The following is a 16,903-nucleotide window of genomic DNA, read 5'->3' as shown; positions in this document are numbered from 1 at the left end:
CATTTTTCCCCTCAGAGCATCTACCAAACACAATGCTCAATCTCTTTTTCCCTCCGAGCATCTACTAAACACAATCTCTTTTCCCCTCAGAGCATCTACTAAACACAATCTCTTTTCCCCTCAGAGCATCTACCAAACACAATGCTCAATCTCTTTTCCCCTCCGAGCATCTACCAAACACAATGCTCAATATCTTTTCCCCTCCGAGCATCTACTAAACACAATCTCTTTTCCCCTCGGAGCATCTACCAAACACAATGCTCAATCTCTTTTCCCCTCCGAGCATCTACCAAACACAATGCTCAATCTCTTTTCCCCTTCGAGCATCTACCAAACACAATGCTCAATCTCTTTTCCCCTCCGAGCATCTACTAAACACAATCTCTTTTCCCCTCAGAGCATCTACCAAACACAATGCTCAATCTCTTTTCCCCTTCGAGCATCTACCAAACACAATGCTCAATATCTTTTCCCCTCCGAGCATCTACTAAACACAATCTCTTTTCCCCTCGGAGCATCTACCAAACACAATGCTCAATCTCTTTTCCCCTCCGAGCATCTACCAAACACAATGCTCAATCTCTTTTCCCCTCAGAGCATCTACCAAACACAATGCTCAATCTCTTTTCCCCTCCGAGCATCTACTAAACACAATCTCTTTTCCCCTCAGAGCATCTACCAAGCACAATGCTCAATCTCTTTTCCCCTCAGAGCATCTACCAAACACAATGCTCAATCTCTTTTCCCTCTATACATTTTATCCATCGAACACAGTCCCACTCACCTTGACTGGCCCACAAAAGACAAGACCAGCAAGTTGTCAAATTTGTCGGAGTTCATCTTCAAAGGCCACAGTCCTGAAATAAAACACACACACACACAAATGTTATGCTATATGATCATGTGATTCAAACAAACTGTGCAATACATACCATAATCCTGAATAAAAAAAAAAAAAGGACAAAATATCTCAAATGATGATGACCTATTCAGATAAGTTAACACTTGGATACAGTTGTTGTTTTTTTTCTGACCTCTGTGTGTTACTGCTGTCATCAATATTCTGAATGGAATGAACACAAGGATACCGGTTTTTTTTGGTTTTTTTAAACTTCTGTGTCCTACTGCTATCATCAATATTCTGAACGGAACACAGCAGCTCTGTGCTTGGAGGTCCATCATTCACCGAGCCTAAACATGACTTGACATACCTTGTATAAACAGCAGGAAACAAAGAGAGCAATAGAACAGAGGAAATTTCTAGCACATTATTTTCAGAGGGAGGGTGTTGTGAGAGAGCCCCTGGCCTCCCTGCCTGGGGGAAAGGTTAAAAAAAAAAAAAAAAAAAAAAAAAAAAAAAAAAAAAAAAAAAACCATAAAAGGACAATTATTCAACATACAGGGTAAATTATATCAAGCTTCAAATTCACTTCAAGGTATCAAATCTGAAAAAAATCTCTCCTAAATAAAAGTTCTGTGGAGATAAAAAAAAAACACAACAACTGAAAGACAAGTAGCAAAGTCACAAACCTCGAAAAAAAAAAAAAAAAAAGCCCCCTCTCATATTACGCATACTGCCATAAAAAGTTGGAAGTAAAAGCATGTACAATACTGTCAGTTAAATTAGGAGGAAATAATGAAGTAAGTACCTTTGATGCCGGGAAGATCAATGTTGGCGTGTTCATGGATGCCGATCCCGTTGCGGATGATTCGCAGGGAGCCCTCCTTGAACGCTCCAGAGCATGTCACCAACTGAAATCAATAACATAAGGAAAAACATTCTTCATGAAGAAACAGCAAAATATCCACTCTTTTTATCTTTTCTTTCAGTTGCTTATCAAAGTTTCTTATGTAAAGACATGATGCATGCGCTCATGTGTGCATGTGTGATTGTGCCTTCATATGTGTGTCTTGCTTTGTGTATGTCTTGATTAAGTTTAAGTACATTTATGTCCAATGTATATAAAAAATCCATGTTTGAACATTATCTCGGACTTAATATGCATTAATGTGGTACAGAAATCACTAACAAGATGATTTAGTGTGATGCTGTGTCTAAACTGCAAACCTGACGATGGAATAAAATTTTAAAAAAATTTAAAAAATCCAGACCAGACACTGACAAAAGGCCTGAACACCCCACCTGTCCCTGTCCCTGTCGCTCCAGGTCCACCACACACATGTCCACGATGGGCCCCAGGTTGACAAATGTCTCCATGATCTGGACAAAGCCTCCGTTCTCGTCTGGTTCAGCATTCAGCTACAAGCACACAATGCAACATCATAGAGAGACTGAAGTAACTGAGATCTAAAATAACATTTATAACTCAATGACTGGATTTCAAAACATGTACACACACAAAAAAAAACAAACCCATACATACAAACAAAACTGCATTAAAATCAACTGCATTTCCAGAAAGGGTACTCTGACATGATGCATGGTGTTTAAAACTAATGATATTTCCATTCAAAGATCACCCCTTTCCAACCAAACAAGTATTTCTTTTTAAAAGATCATTCCCAACAACCAACACCACCAACAAGGTTAGAGACGGTTAACCCAGAACAAGCTGAAGTACTGAGAGGGGGGAATCTGAAAGTGATGACCAGGGATGCAACTGAGGTTTGCATATACACATCCATGACACATTTACACGCACGTGTGCAGACACAAATATTGTTGGTTCATGAAAGAAAAGGAACGAGTCAAGCTGGCAGAGTGGTGTTGGTTGTTTAGAGAAAAAAAAAAAAAAATTCAGATATGTGGCACACTAACTGCCTCAACATTGCTGCTTCTAGTCCAGCTGACCGCACAGGGCATTAAACATTACTGCCTGGATAAGCAGGCAGCAGGATACTGGTCAGAGTAAAATGCACTGAACTGTTGGACTGAACGCTGGCCCTATACTTAAAGGGTGGAAAAAAAATCATGTACAATTATCATTCCCACACCAGTACTTCACCCACTATGACCAACTTTGGTTTTCAAAGAAAACATACCTGCAGGTACTTATCATTAAGGTCAAAGATTAAAGGACCAATAGCCTATTACAGCCATCGGGGCAGTGATTTCATCTCCACTGTGTTTAGGGCTCTGCATAAGAGGGTAGGGCCCAAATATCTTTCACTATTTTAAGCTTCCATGATGAAAGTCAAGTACCCATTCACACCTGGATGAAGTGAGGAAAATCAAAGTAAAGTGCCTTTCCCAAGGACACAATATCACGCTGAAAAGGGCCCTCCAACCCCAATTACTGGTGACCCCTGGATCAGAAGTCCAAGGTCAACCGATTCTGCAACAGTGTCTCTATGTACAGGTGCACAACAAGCTATACAACAAACAGCCAACAAGATGAACAGTCCTGAAAACCCTACCTTGACAAGCTGTGAATCCCCCAGTCTGGATCCAACAAAGACCACACCATTGTCCAGGTAGGTGATGCATTCTGCTATTGTGGTCTGAAAACAAAAGGAAGCAGATACCATTGCTTAGTCATACAACTTTCTGTCACTCTTTACAAAAAAGTCCTCTGTACGCAAATGCTCACCAATTAACCTTCCTTGAGCGAAAGAAACAAAGCAACATGCCAGAGGTAAGAATGCTCACAGGATAACAGCAAAAACAAAACTGGGCGTCGCAAATAAGAATTTCTCGTTTGAGGTCCGCAATGATGTAAAACCAAAAAAAGTATTTCCAGAGAAAATGACAACGTTAAAGTTTACCATGGACACACACACACACAACCAAACACTGGGTTATTACACAGACTCACTTTGTTTGCACAAGTGAGTCAAAAAAAAGGCAGCCATACCTCTCCCAGCAGCTCCACCCTGAGGTCCTTCACCACGTGGGTGCCGTCCATCTTCTCCTCGCGCTCCAGCACCAGCATGAACAGCCGCCCGTTCATATCACCCAGCAAGTAGCGAGACCCGTTTGCGTCCACCCGCCCGTAACATGTCAACGCATGTTGCTGCAACACACACATGCACACACACAGGTGAAGCAGAGAGTGGTAGTAAAGGAGTGTGTACTGTGCTCCCTGTTTGGTTAAGCACACCTGCCATGTCAAACTGGTACAGCCCAATCTTTTCTCTCCCCTCCACTGCAGTTGATGGGCGCTAGTCGTTCACACGAGATGATAAAACTCAACTCTTATGCGCAGCATGTGTTTTGTGCACACTTTTAAAAGAGTCAACAGTACCCAACTAAAGTTCTGCAGAAAACTGCATTGGCACAAAGAACAAATATAAAGATGCATGATAACTGTGGTTATAGATAAATTCGAAAATGCTCCCCCCCACCCCCCCAAGACATCAACCTGAATTCCATTTAACAACAACAAAATCATACGGACTAACTGAAAGTCATACAGATGCTTTCTTTCAATCTGTTAATGACCAGAGCACTTCCGAGAACCAAAACTCACTTTGATGACAGGAGGAGCAATGGGGATGTATTTGTCTCCCTTGTGATATGTGACCGACTCCTGACCAATGATCAGTGCTCCTCCGTAAGGTTCAGGTACTGTACAAAACACCAAAAGCACAGAACATGAATGCATCAACCAGGCACAAAGAATTACAGACAAATCAACCATGCCACTATCACAATGTCCACCACGCAACATAAGGAACGTGATGAAGGACACCACCAGGAATCTGGGTGTCTGATGGTTCAGGATAAGACATTGCAACAGGAACTAGATGACTCAACCTCAAACGAAAGAAAATATTGAACTCAAAATAAGGTACATGACAGGAAAAGGAAAATAACCTCTATTACATGCTCTTTTGATAGTGCACTGTGTGTGTCTGTGCATGCAAGCACATGTGCACACACCCACCTGCTTGTGTGAGATCCTCATGCAGGCTTGCATGAGAGAGCCTTCTTGAAAAACACATTTTAAAAATTTCTTAACCTGGAACAGAATTTGACTGATCATGAACAGTTTTCTGGGTTTTTTTTTTTTTTTTTGTTTTTTTGGTACAGTTCTAGGAAACAAATTACACTTTGGAAAAAGTAAAATTTAAAAAATCACACCTGCCTAGAACAAATCAACTTGCCACTTCCCTTCACTTCATTAACAGAATACAACAGCAATATGCATCAAAATCCAATGCTATCAGTTTACATCTGATTTAACCATGCTGGAGAAATGCCAGTCAGTATAAAAATAATTTGAACATACAATAAGCTGCACATATTTCTTCATCTGTATGCAATCAACTTCAGAATGACTGCAAACCATTACTACATTAACTCAGAGTCTGTCAGCGCCACCAAAAACTGACCACCAACCTGGGATAATCATGCATGCCTCAGTCTCCACGTTGTTCTGTTTCCAGGGGCTTTTGGTGAGCTCCTTCTCTCGTAGAGAAATCTCGTATGTCCTTACATGACGACCATGGTGGTCCTAAAACACCAAGACTCTCATTTCAGACTGCCGATATTGTACATCAGCAAATACAGACAAAGAAAGGTTATCAAAAAAGAAATAAAACTGAAAAACAAAGAGCTCAATGAAGAAAATTAAGCTTATGATCAGCAAGTAATCTATTCAGTTTCTTCTCTTTTCTTTTTTGGTGAGCACATATTATTTCAATTACAGTTTAAACAATATAAACACATGAAATAATTCACCAACTTTGTTTGCATATTTCACGGACATGATTTTTGGACAGAACATCACTTCCAGGAACACATACACAACCACTGTGTAGAAAAAGGGACAAACAGCCGACACACCAAACAACATTACCTGGTGAATCAAAGCGACAGTCGGGTGATTGCAGCAGTACAAAAACTGTATGTCAATCACTGTCAACTCCTCCAGCCTGTTAGACAGAGTAAAACTAGAAGAATTAAAGTGCTATCATGTGCCCATATTAGTCCTCAGAATTATGTGAGAGAAATGTGTGTCAACAAAACAGACAAGTGATAGAAAAGAGAGAGACAGAGACAGACATACACACAAGCATAGAGATTGAATATTAGTCTATTTAAATGAGGGAAGCGGAATAAGCACACGTTTTTCTACATCCAGCCCCCAGAAAGATGAAAGATAAATAAAAAACTGAGACTCTCTTTCTGAAATAATTCAACAATCTGGACAACTGGCTTTTTACACTGCTACTGTGGTGAAGGCAACTATTTGAAGAGATAAATATAAGAAATGCATGAAAGAAAATCAGTGGTACTTACTCACCACGTGCTCATTTGCTACAACTGTTAACGCAGCCTAGTATTCAGCTTCTTTCGGAATATCTTTTCACATAACTGGAAGATGTCAAAACTAGTGAAAATTTCATTAACACACATAAATTATGCATGATAAATAATGCCTGATCAAAACAATGCTAAGTCCCTGCTGCAGAAAAAACTGCTGGAATGACTGCAGTTTAGTGAAAGTGTTCAGACAGACATGACATTAGTTAGTGACAGAGCAGACGAGAGCTCATCAAAGCTGACAAGTCGTGTGGAGTGACCTCCCCATTACACATAAAATGGTACAGTTGGACTCAGCATCTCAGCATGAGGATTTTCAGTTTCATCAGGAGGCTGAATTTCACTGAATTTGGACAAATCCTTATATATGCTACACACATCTGCTCGGCAGATGCCTGACCAGCAGCATTACCCAACAACCCAAGTCATGCCTTCAGTGCAGGATATATCTGTGTGCCTATCAGTGGATTTCTTCTACAGAATTTTGCCAGAGGATAACACTTATGTTGCCAGTGGTTCTTTTTCCACAAATTTCAGTTCCCCAAGTGTGAGCTGCACACACGACTTTGGTTTATCGTCTCATCCCAATGACTAGATGCTCAGTTTGATTTTCCAGTCAAACTTGGGAGAAGGGGCCAGACTGATAGGAACCCAAACCCTTACTGACACTGTAACCATTTTGCCATGTTCCTCCTGCAAGTTAAGCACTGGAGAACTGACCAAGTGCAGTGATAAGGCCATGGTAAGTATGTCAGTGTCACCATCCTCACTCTTTCCAGTGAAGTACACCTGCAGACGCACAGGGATAACTTTTTTCCCTAAAAAATGTGCCAGTATGTTGAGAGTTATTTCTACATGTAATATCAGCTGTGCTTTTTTGTTTGACAAATCTCAATGCAAATCAAGAAAAAAAAAATGTTTCCCCATAGAACAAAGTTCCACATTCATATTTCCCAGCAGTCTAGATTCCATACTGAAGCGCCTACCGGACGTTAAATGCCTTCAGCTCTCTGTTGTCCTTGTCCAGAGGAATCACTTTGAACAGGCCATCATACAAGCGAAGGCCAATGCAGCGACACTGGGGGTCGATGATCCCCAAAATGCCAGTCTCAGAGGGGCGGCCAATCTTGTCCTGAAACGAATTCTACATCAATGATGCATGTGTGCACGCACCCACGTGCTAGTGACAAAGGAGGAAAATCAATTCAATGGCTATCCACACATGAGAGCCTATAAAATTATGTTCTCATAAACTTTCTGTTCATATCATGGTTTGTGGCAGTGCATAAAGCATCAGTTTAGTTAAAATAACATATATATATATATATATATATATATATATATATATATATATATATATATATATATATATATATATATAAGGCATCTTCCTGATTTTTCTCCCCCAAATTTCAAAGTTATTTTTGTATAAATAAATTTGTAAATAAAATATCAAAATACAATTAGAAAGTCAGAAAGGTGCATCCCTGCCTATTTGCAAGATGGTCCAAAAAGATCCAGAACCTGATAGCATTACCACTGTGACAATTGCTGAAAGTGGAAGGCTGTTGTCTAGCTGTGGTAAGACTGAGCTTACAGGTCAGGATGTTGATCATCATTCTTCGTTTCAACCTCTTCCTCTTGGGATTTGCATTAACTTGGTTCAGCAAACTGAATTACACCAAATAAAAGCAACATGGAGTAGTTCTTGCGTTTGACAAATTCAGGCCACACTGATTTTATTTCATTAAGGTTCAGTCAAGGGATTAATCGAGCACCACTGGCAATGCAACAGAAGCCCATCCAGCAGCAAAACACCAATCAACCCACATGCACATTGCCATGGGCGCGGGTGATGATCTCAATGCTGTCCCCCTCCTGCTGGCACTCCAGGATCATGGCGTTGTACTTGGCCGTCAGCACAAACATCTGGTCCTTGCTCTCCCCCTGCCCACATCAACACTCCACAGTCAGTCACTCGACTAGCTACCAGCACATAGGAGTCTGTCATGGGGAAAAAGCTACCCCCCTGTCAATACCTACACACCATACAGTCAACCATTCGACTAGCCACCTGTAAACAGGGAAAAATCTCTCCCCCTATCACTATCTACACAACATACAGTCAGTCACTCGACTAGCCACCTTTAAACAGGTAAAAATCTCCCCCCCTGTCAATACCTATTCACCATGCAGTCAACCACTCAACTAGCCACCTGTAAACAGGTAAAAATCTCTCCCCCTGTCAATACCTATTCACCATGCAGTCAACCACTCAACTAGCCACCTGTAAACAGGTAAAAATCTCTCCCCCTGTCAATACCTATTCACCATGCAGTCAACCACTCAACTAGCCACCTGTAAACAGGTAAAAAATCTCTCCCCCTGTCAATACCTACACACCATACTGTCAACCACTCGGCTAGCCACCTGTAAACAGGTAAAAATCTCTCCCCCTGTCACTGTCTGCACACTATGCATTCAGCCATTCAACTAGCTACTCATAAACAGGGAAAAAGCTATCCCCTTGTCGATACCTACACATTATACTGTAAACCATGACTAGCCACCCCCACACTTGAAAAATCTCTCCCTCTGTCAATATCTACACACCATACAGTCAGCCACTCAACTAGCCACCCGCAAACAGAGAAGAAAAAAAAACCCCTCATGACAATACCTACACACCACACTGTCATCCACTCAACTAGCCATCCACAAACATTAAACATAGACCAAAAAAACTCTCCTTGCCAGTACCTTTTGATACACCACACACTACAGTTATCCATTCAACTAGACACCTGCAAACAGAAAAAAACTACCGCCTTGTTTAATACCCACACACCACACAGTCATCCACTCAATATCTATGATTTTGAAATGAATAAATGAACAGTATTCAGCATAATGTAAACAAAAAACAGTGGTTATACTTTCAGCCTCAACTTACAGCAGGTCTGAAAAGTTTCATCACAGCAATTCGACCATAAATTCCAATTTCCTTCACAGGTCGCAGTCCTTCTGGAGTCACTGAATAAATCTCCATCCTCGTGTTCTTTGCAATAATCAAATTAAGATCATCTGCAGATGTGAAGTTTCCTGAAAAAAAAGAAGAGATCAACAGCATCAATGAATGCTATGTTAACAAAATCTCAAGACCATTACCATACATCAATGAAAATTATGTTAACAAAATCTATGATCATTATAACTACCTGATCACTAAAAACATTTTAGCAGTCACCAAAAATTGAACTTTTCTGGAACTTAATCATTGTTTGCAGCACAAGTGGTAAATTGTACAATTTTAGAAGGTAAATCAAAACATTTCTAAGAACACTGAACAGCAAATTGTAACTTATGAGTCTTTAAAAAAACCCATAAAATATTCAGTCCATTCTAGAAACTTGCATAGACTTCCTGATGGAAGTCCTAAGATAAAGTTGCTCCAACACTAAACAGCAATGACTGTCACCTAATCATAACCAGTGTGCGATATCAATATCCACTGATATCAATCTATTATTACCATTGCAACAGATGTTGGTTCTATATAATTATTACTTTAACTTTAATGTTATACTGTCTAACTAAAAGTCAACCTAAGTGATAGATGGTGTGTGTGTGTGTGTGTGTGTGTGTGTGTGTGTGTGTGTGTGTGTGTGTGTGTGTGTGTGTGTGTGTGTGTGTGTGTGCTGTATTCAATTAGCAGAACAAAAAAAACTTGTGTGCTGTATTCAATTAGCAGAACAAAAAAAACTGTGTCACTGCTAAGTGCTATAGTTTATTTCTGGGAATTTAAGAATGGAATTATACTGACTGGTTAATGGAAAGTAGATTCTACTTTCACATGAAACACTGAAAGTACAACAACAACAACATCAAAAAAGGGCTCATTCTGTGACTTGTGAGCATTTATTGGAATTGTCATATGCTTATACTAGTTACAGTATTTTGTGAATATTTCCTCAAACAAACTCACAAACACTCAACATTGTAACGAACAAAAAAGGTGTAATACGCCTCAGTCTCTTTTTTTTTTTATCAGGTTTATCTTCTGAATCATTACAGTACACGTTTTCTTCACCGTTGTCCCCTTTATTCATCATTTCCTCATGCGTTTAAAAGGACTGCCTGTCAGACTGTTGTGGCATCGCCATTTTAAAAGAAAACCAGTTTTTTCTTTGAGGAGAAAAAAATGATCCTGCAAGGAATGTATCACTCAGAGTATGAACAGGGGAAAGAAAATCACTTTATTATGAACCTCTCCCTAGCCTTTTAATATGTCACTGGTTTACCAACTTCTAAAGTACGCAAAAAATGAAAAATGTTTGTTGAAATACATCTGTTAATTTAAATTTTAACAGAGTTAGGCATCACATAAAAAATAAACGAAATTAGAATAACGTATTGTTTTGAGAATACTTGTACCTGGTCCACACGGGAATTAATGGTACGAGTATAACTATGAATATCTGGAGTAGAATGAGTTTATTTAACAGACATGGCAGTCAAAGGGTTAAAACTAAAAAGAAAGGAACAGGGAGGGGAGAGTGAGAGACTATCAGAGATACAGATCAGTGAGCAGGATATAATGAAAGTTATAAAAATAGAATGAAAGAACTATAGCTATTTTGCAATGATGAAAATGATTACAAACTTGTGATATCAAGTTCAGAGTAGTGTGTGATTTAAGCCATAGCTCCGAGACTGAATGGTAACATTTTATCCGTGTTTACAGTAATGTCTAATCTAAATTAAAGACTACTTTTTTCTTCTTTTTTTTTTTAGAGTCTGTATCATAATGTATGTTTCTTACTAATCTTAGTAAGAATTTTCCTCCAAGAGGCCATGCCAGCTTAACCCTTTTGCTGCCAGGAAAATAAAATTTAATTGAAATCTATTTGCCAGGGTTTTTTCACACAAAAAAAAAAAACAGGTATAAATTTTCAAAAAATTCTGTGCTCTTTGTTATTGGAGAAAGACCCATAAAAGTATATATTTTCTGAAAGGTAAATGAATAAAGAATACAAAACACATGCTGTTTTCCCATTTTATATATTTTTAGTGACATGCTGTTATTTTGAAATCAGTGTTTTGTTTTTTGTCACATTTTCAACTTGTTCATTACAAACATTAGTCAGGTAATTTGCACAAAAACATCATATTTTCTGGACAAATGGATATCTGCAAACACAAAATCATACTAGAACAACCAGAACCACCACAATATATATATATATATATATATATATATTCAAGAGATAGATACACAATACATTGTGACTTCTCCAAGTGATAAGATGGATGTGAGGCCACGCCCCCTCAGTCTCCACCCCCCTCCTCCTCACCCCTCTCACATGGTCACTTGATCAGTTCTCATCAGACCGCGTTGGCTGCGTGCCAAGAATATCGCTCTGCTGCTAATTCGGTCATGTTCTGTCGACTGCTAACATCTGTACAGCCGGCATTACTCACTGACAGTCGCATCTTGGCCACTCTCTTGATTGCTCCCTTTATTTTCTATCAGATCGTCCTATAAATGTTCATCACTATCTTCTCCTTCGAATTTACGCTTCAATTCTTTCTGAGCATCAGCTAAAGAAAGAAATCTTGGTTGATTTAGTTCGTCACGATCGCATGTCTTGAGCACGGCGTCAGTCCAACATTTTGTTGAGCGAGCGAGGAGAGAAGTCAGGCAAACACTTGGACAGTGACCCAACCAAAACGTTCAAATAAAGGACTGCTTCATGATGTAGATGGGGTTTCTAGCTATGAATAGAATCTAGAGAGATTCCCCAGGCTAAAGCTACCACTATTTTTGTCAACGAAGTGAATGCAAACCAGGGAAAAATCGGAATATTTCGATGACGAGTTATCTCGTCATTGTGGCAGCGAAGCATACATGCTTGCCATGACGAGTTATCTCGTCATGCAGGCAGCCTAGGGGTTAACTTTTATGAGAGGGATCAGAGACCATTAATTATCCTTTATGATCCTTTTACAGAAATATACATACAATCTATCTGATGATATCTGAAGAACAGAGCTTTTTCTAAGACATAAAGAGGAAAGCGATGTCCTACCAGCACTTTGAGGTCTCTGATCAAGCCAGTCCGACTTTTATGGTGGCAGGTTTCCACCAATATAAAGCAACCTTATTCTGCTGGTGGGCAGAGGTCAGTTTAAATTTTACTGAACACCATGTGAGCTGAGCTGACATGTACACCTTTCAAAAAAAGGTGCAACGAGATTATAAAAAACAACAATCGAAACACAATGGGAACACAGCAAGAAGCTCTGGCACGACACATGTGAAGAGGTCCTTGCCAAGAAGAAAACTCAGCACACGGAATGGATCTCTGCCAGCACCATCCACAAGCTGGAAACAAGGAAAGAGAAGAAAACTTTGCTGAACACGAGCAGAGCAAGAGCAACTAAGGCAAAGGCACAGGAAGAGTACACAGCAGTGGACAGAGATGTAAAGAGGAGCATCAAGAAGGACAAGAGGGACTACATCGACGACCTGGCCAGTCAAGCAGAGGCAGCAGCCGGACAGGGGAACCTGAAGGACCTGTACCTGGTGACCAAGAAGTTGACGGGCAAGTTCCAGCAGACCAACAAGCCAGTGAAGGATAAGAACGGGAATCCATTGACAACAACCGAGGAACAGCTGAAACGATGGGCAGAACACTTCAGGGAGCTGCTGAACCGCCCTGCCCCGCCCCTGATGCACCACCAGACATTCCACCTGCAGAGACAGAACTGCCCATCAGCTGCGACAAACCCTCAAAGGTAGAGATCAAGAAGGCCATCATGACTCTGAGAAACAGGAAGGCTGCAGGGCCGGACGAGATACCAGCAGAAGCCATCAAAGCAGACACAGAAATAGCTGTCAACATGCTATACAGCCTCTTCAGCAAGATCTGGGAGAAGGAGGAGGTACCGGCCCAGTGGAAAGAAGGAATCATCATCAAGGTGCCAAAGAAAGGAGACCTCAGGGACTGCAGCAACTACCGAGGGATCATGCTCCTGTCAACGCCAGGCAAGGTTCTCAACAGGGTTCTACTGGAAAGGATGAAAGAGGCTGTCGACCCCAAGCTCCGAGACCAGCAGGCAGGCTTCCGGCGGAACAAATCCTGTGCCGACCAGATCGCCAACCTGCGCATCATCGTGGAGCAGTCGCTGGAGTGGAACTCCCCCCTCTACATCAACTTCATAGATTATGAAAAGGCCTTCGACAGTGTGGACAGAGAGATGCTGTGGAAGCTGCTGAGGCACTACGGAGTCCCAGAGAAGATCATCTCCCTCATCTGGTGCACCTGCCAGGACATGAGCTGCAGGACTGCCCACGCAGGCCAGCTGTCCGAAAGTTTCGAGGTGAAGACCGGAGTTCGTCAAGGGTGCCTGCTGTCACCGTTCCTCTTCCTCCTGGTCATCGACTGGATCATGAAGACCACTACAACAGGCAGGAACAACAGTATACAGTGGACACTCTGGACACAGCTGGACGATCTCGACTTCGTTGACGACCCGGTGCTCCTGTCACACAACCACAGCCAGATGCAGGACAAGACCACTCGCCTGGAGACCACATCAGCCAGGACAGGGCTCAAGATCAACAAGAAGAAGACCGAGCTGATGAAGATCAACACCACTGCCAACACTCCAGTCACAGTCGGCGGGGAGCCCATCAGGGAGGTGGAGTCTTTCGTCTACTTGGGAAGCGTGGTTGACCGACAGGGAGGCACGGACCGAGATGTCACAGCCAGAATCGGCAAGGCAAGAACAGCTTTCATCATGCTCAAGAACATCTGGAGCAATCAGTATGAAAAACAAACTCCGCATCTTCAACTCCAATGTGAAGTCAATTCTGCTCTATGGATGCGAGACACGGCGGACAACACAGATGGTGCAGCAGAAGATTCAGACATTCTTCAACACCTGTCTGAGGCGCATCTACAAGATCCGATGGCAGGAGAAGATCCGAAACGAAGATCTGTGGGAGCGAGCGGGACAGGAACCAGTGGCCAAGCAGATACTGCGGAGGAAGCGGGGCTGGATCGGACACACCCTCAGGAAGCCAGTGTCCAGCATCACACGCCAAGCCCTGACCTGGAACCCAGAGGGAAAGAGGAAGAGAGGCTGGCCTCGCAATAGCTGGAGGCGAGATACCGAGGCAGAGCTGAAGCAGCAAGGGACCAACTGGACTGGAATGGCCAGAACAGCCTAGAACAGAGTGCGATGGCGAGGGGTCGTCGATGGCCTATGCTCCACCAGGAGCGATGGGCAAAATGTCAATGAGTAACAACATGTGCTCTTTCTTACCTAGTGAAATTATGATTTTATTATGGTACTGTATATATTCAGGTTTTATTATTCTGTTTTATTTCTTATTCTTTTATACTCACATCTTCGTAATGAGTGATAGTGGCTGGTGCACTGTTGCTACCAGTGTATCCAGATAATGTGACAGTGGGTGGCGCACTTTTGTTACTAGTGTGTCCTGATGTGTATGTGTGCAAAGACAGATGGGGGCTAGGCACATGGACTGGGTGTATATGAGTGGGTGAGTTATTTATCTATGTTAACTATTTCATTTCATCTATTATTTAATGTTATATGACATTTTCTTCTGAGGTCTACATTTGTTTTATTCAAGAAGCGATTGTAACACACAATTATCTTTATAAACTTATCTGTGTTTATGAGTGGTTGCGCTGTACACATGTTCAGTTCAGCTTATCTTATATTTCTTTTTTACTTTGATGGGGAATGTTGTTGGAGTCTAGTCAGGGTGGGGGGTTGGGGGGGGAGTTGGCTGTGTAACTTCTATACAGAGCACATGCTGCTGCCACTGTGATGGTGGTCCTGCATCCTTGCCAGTTGGCTGTGTAACTTCAACACAGACAAATGCTGCTGCCACTGTGATGGTGGTCCTGCATCCTTGTCAGAAGCTGGATGTCGTTCAACACTCAGATCAATGACATGTTTTTCTTTCCCAAGTCAATGTCAGTCTTATCATAATTACATGTACTCAAACCAAAAAAAACAACTAGACAATAGAAGTTGTATCTCTTGTTTTCTTTCTACAGATGACTAAAGTGCAGCGACCCGATAAGTGCTTTTTAACCCGGAGAGCGCGATGAGCCACGATCGTGGCTTTCCCGGTAAAGTGCGATGGGCCACGATCGTGGCTCTGTTTACGTAAGGTCCGACATCGTACAGCTATGCTCGCCAGCCTTCGTAAAACTGCCTCGTTCTGGTGTTACTGCCTCCCTGCTTGTGTTTGCACAAACTTTGACCGAGTTTATAAGTCCAGATCTTCGTATTTTTTGTAAACAATGAGTGACACTGAAGTTGACAAAGCTCAGGAAATGAGTGACCTTGTCACTAGTGATGATTCATTTGCTGACAGGGATTCTGGTGAAAACGGCTTTGTTATTTTGACACTTGGGCATGCTGGCTTGCTTGTTGTTCATTCAGTTTTGTGTCTCCAGCCACAAAAACTGGGGGGTGGGTGGTGGGGGTGGGGAGGGGTGGTAAAGTGGGTTAGGCATGGGTCTATTGTGATTTCTTGACCAAATCAAGCTAGAAAACTGGAAATTATTTTGATTTAAAGCATTCTTGCTGCTTTTGAAAGCAACATGAGCTAAAAGAAAACATTTATTTCTGTTTTTGCCTGTGATTGCATAAAGTATTGTAGATGTGCGCGTGCGTGGCGTCGGTGGGTGTGTCTCAAACAAATAATACAGTGCTTATAATTTCATTGTTTCAGTTATATTCATTTCATGATTCTGCAGCCAGAACATTTTCTGCACAGTTTAATGCCAATTTTGAGATTTTGACCCTATAAAAGATGTGAAAATACCTATAAACATTGTGGTTGGCGTTTTTGGAAAACAAGTTTGCAAAATTTGTTGTTTATATCCTGTGGAATATCTCTACTTACAAGGTACAGCCTTTTTCTTACTTTTATCTGATTCTTCATTCACTCTACTTTCCAAAAATGTATAGGTTTACCTATTTATTCTTACTGATAAGCATACAAATGCCCCAAATCAGAGCACAGGTAGCGGAGGCAAACTATCCCTTTGTTTTAAGCATGATTTCTGTAAGTATGTTTTATTATATCCAGCACTTTGAGGGTTAAACTAAAGCAGTCTGGGCTGGTTTATTTGCAACTTTGTACTCTCTCGGCCACGTGCAGTACAGGGTTTCCGAGCATTTACATTACTTAACCAGTAAGTATAGGCGTACGGTTTTCTTTCACGTATTTTTATTAACAGACAAATGGCACAGAAAGGAAACACATTCTCCAAATCAAGCATGTATATTGCAAAATTGGAGAAATAACAAGACATTGAGCATATAAAACTTAAAAGTGTTGACGAGATTCATCTCGACTCCGTTACAGTCTGCTGAAGATGGTGTCGAAATGTTTACATATTTTCCAAACTCCACTTACCCGTTACACAAGCGCTTACTGCCGTGGGTTTGTGGGCAGTGACAACGTAGTTGTAAGCCATTTTAAACAATTTAAGTCAAAGACCAACAAAATAGTATGATTCTTTATGTGCTTAGGCTTCGTGAATTTGTTCGTCCGTCGTTTGGAACGTCCACAAAAAGATCAACGGAAGCTAATGCCAGAATGTCATGGCGCATGTGTGG

The 16,903-nt window shown here is 41.3% G+C and overlaps 1 protein-coding gene across 1 annotated transcript in view; it reads right to left on the bottom strand.

The window, feature by feature from the left end:
• LOC143286896 (DNA damage-binding protein 1-like) overlaps positions 1-16,861 on the bottom strand; it is a 42,610-nt gene extending 25,749 nt beyond the window's left edge. Inside the window, exons 1-12 of the mRNA XM_076594822.1 lie at positions 16,701-16,861; positions 9,183-9,331; positions 8,060-8,176; positions 7,216-7,361; positions 5,763-5,838; positions 5,303-5,417; positions 4,431-4,528; positions 3,816-3,974; positions 3,379-3,462; positions 2,144-2,260; positions 1,650-1,752; positions 785-857 (exon numbers count right to left, since the gene is read on the bottom strand). Coding sequence (XP_076450937.1) covers positions 785-857; positions 1,650-1,752; positions 2,144-2,260; positions 3,379-3,462; positions 3,816-3,974; positions 4,431-4,528; positions 5,303-5,417; positions 5,763-5,838; positions 7,216-7,361; positions 8,060-8,176; positions 9,183-9,331; positions 16,701-16,761 — 1,298 coding nt within the window. The 5' untranslated portion in view covers positions 16,762-16,861. The remainder of the gene's footprint in view (positions 1-784; positions 858-1,649; positions 1,753-2,143; positions 2,261-3,378; positions 3,463-3,815; positions 3,975-4,430; positions 4,529-5,302; positions 5,418-5,762; positions 5,839-7,215; positions 7,362-8,059; positions 8,177-9,182; positions 9,332-16,700) is intronic.
• Between the last annotated feature and the right edge of the window lie 42 nt (positions 16,862-16,903).

The sequence above is a fragment of the Babylonia areolata genome, chromosome 10, assembly GCF_041734735.1.
Source record: "Babylonia areolata isolate BAREFJ2019XMU chromosome 10, ASM4173473v1, whole genome shotgun sequence".
NCBI classification, from domain to species: domain Eukaryota; kingdom Metazoa; phylum Mollusca; class Gastropoda; order Neogastropoda; family Buccinidae; genus Babylonia; species Babylonia areolata.
Note: the sequence above shows the minus strand (reverse complement) of the source record. Positions and strands in the feature narration are given on the sequence as shown.